This window comes from Myotis brandtii, unplaced genomic scaffold (genome assembly GCF_000412655.1).
Source record: "Myotis brandtii unplaced genomic scaffold, ASM41265v1 scaffold381, whole genome shotgun sequence".
Taxonomy (NCBI): domain Eukaryota; kingdom Metazoa; phylum Chordata; class Mammalia; order Chiroptera; family Vespertilionidae; genus Myotis; species Myotis brandtii.
In genome coordinates, this window is record NW_005364633.1 from 777,578 (window position 1) to 778,062 (window position 485).

Below are 485 nucleotides of genomic sequence, written 5' to 3' on the forward strand. Positions count from 1 at the left end.
AGACACACACAGAGAGACAGACACAGACAGATACACAGACACAGACACACACTCAGACACACACACACACACCCGGACACTGTGGGCACGGCAGGCCTCTGTGGCCGTGGTACTTGTCTGCTTCCTGCTGTTCCTGTACGTGAGCGGGTTCCTCGGGCTCGGGTGACTGTGCGGCTGGCGTCCTTGGGGATGAAGCTGACAGTGCGGCGAGGAGGGAAGGAACCCCTTTCTCTCCCCCCGCAGAACACGAATGGGATCCTGGCCATGCTGGACGAGGAGTGCCTGCGGCCCGGCACCGTCACCGACGACACCTTCCTGGAGAAGCTGAACCAGGTGTGCGCCACCCACCAGCACTTCGAGAGCAGGATGAGCAGGTGCTCGCGCTTCCTCAACGACACCACCCTGCCCCACAGCTGCTTCCGCATCCAGCACTACGCCGGCAAGGTAGGTAGGGGCGGGGCCGGCAAGGTGGGCACCGGCCGGGG

The 485-nt window shown here is 63.7% G+C and overlaps 1 protein-coding gene across 1 annotated transcript in view; it reads left to right on the forward strand.

Annotated features, from left to right (window-relative positions):
* MYO1B (myosin IB) overlaps positions 1-485 on the forward strand; it is a 135,057-nt gene that overhangs the window by 108,079 nt on the left and 26,493 nt on the right. Inside the window, exon 16 of the mRNA XM_014544777.1 lies at positions 244-444. Within this exon, the coding sequence (XP_014400263.1) occupies positions 244-444 (201 nt within the window). The remainder of the gene's footprint in view (positions 1-243; positions 445-485) is intronic.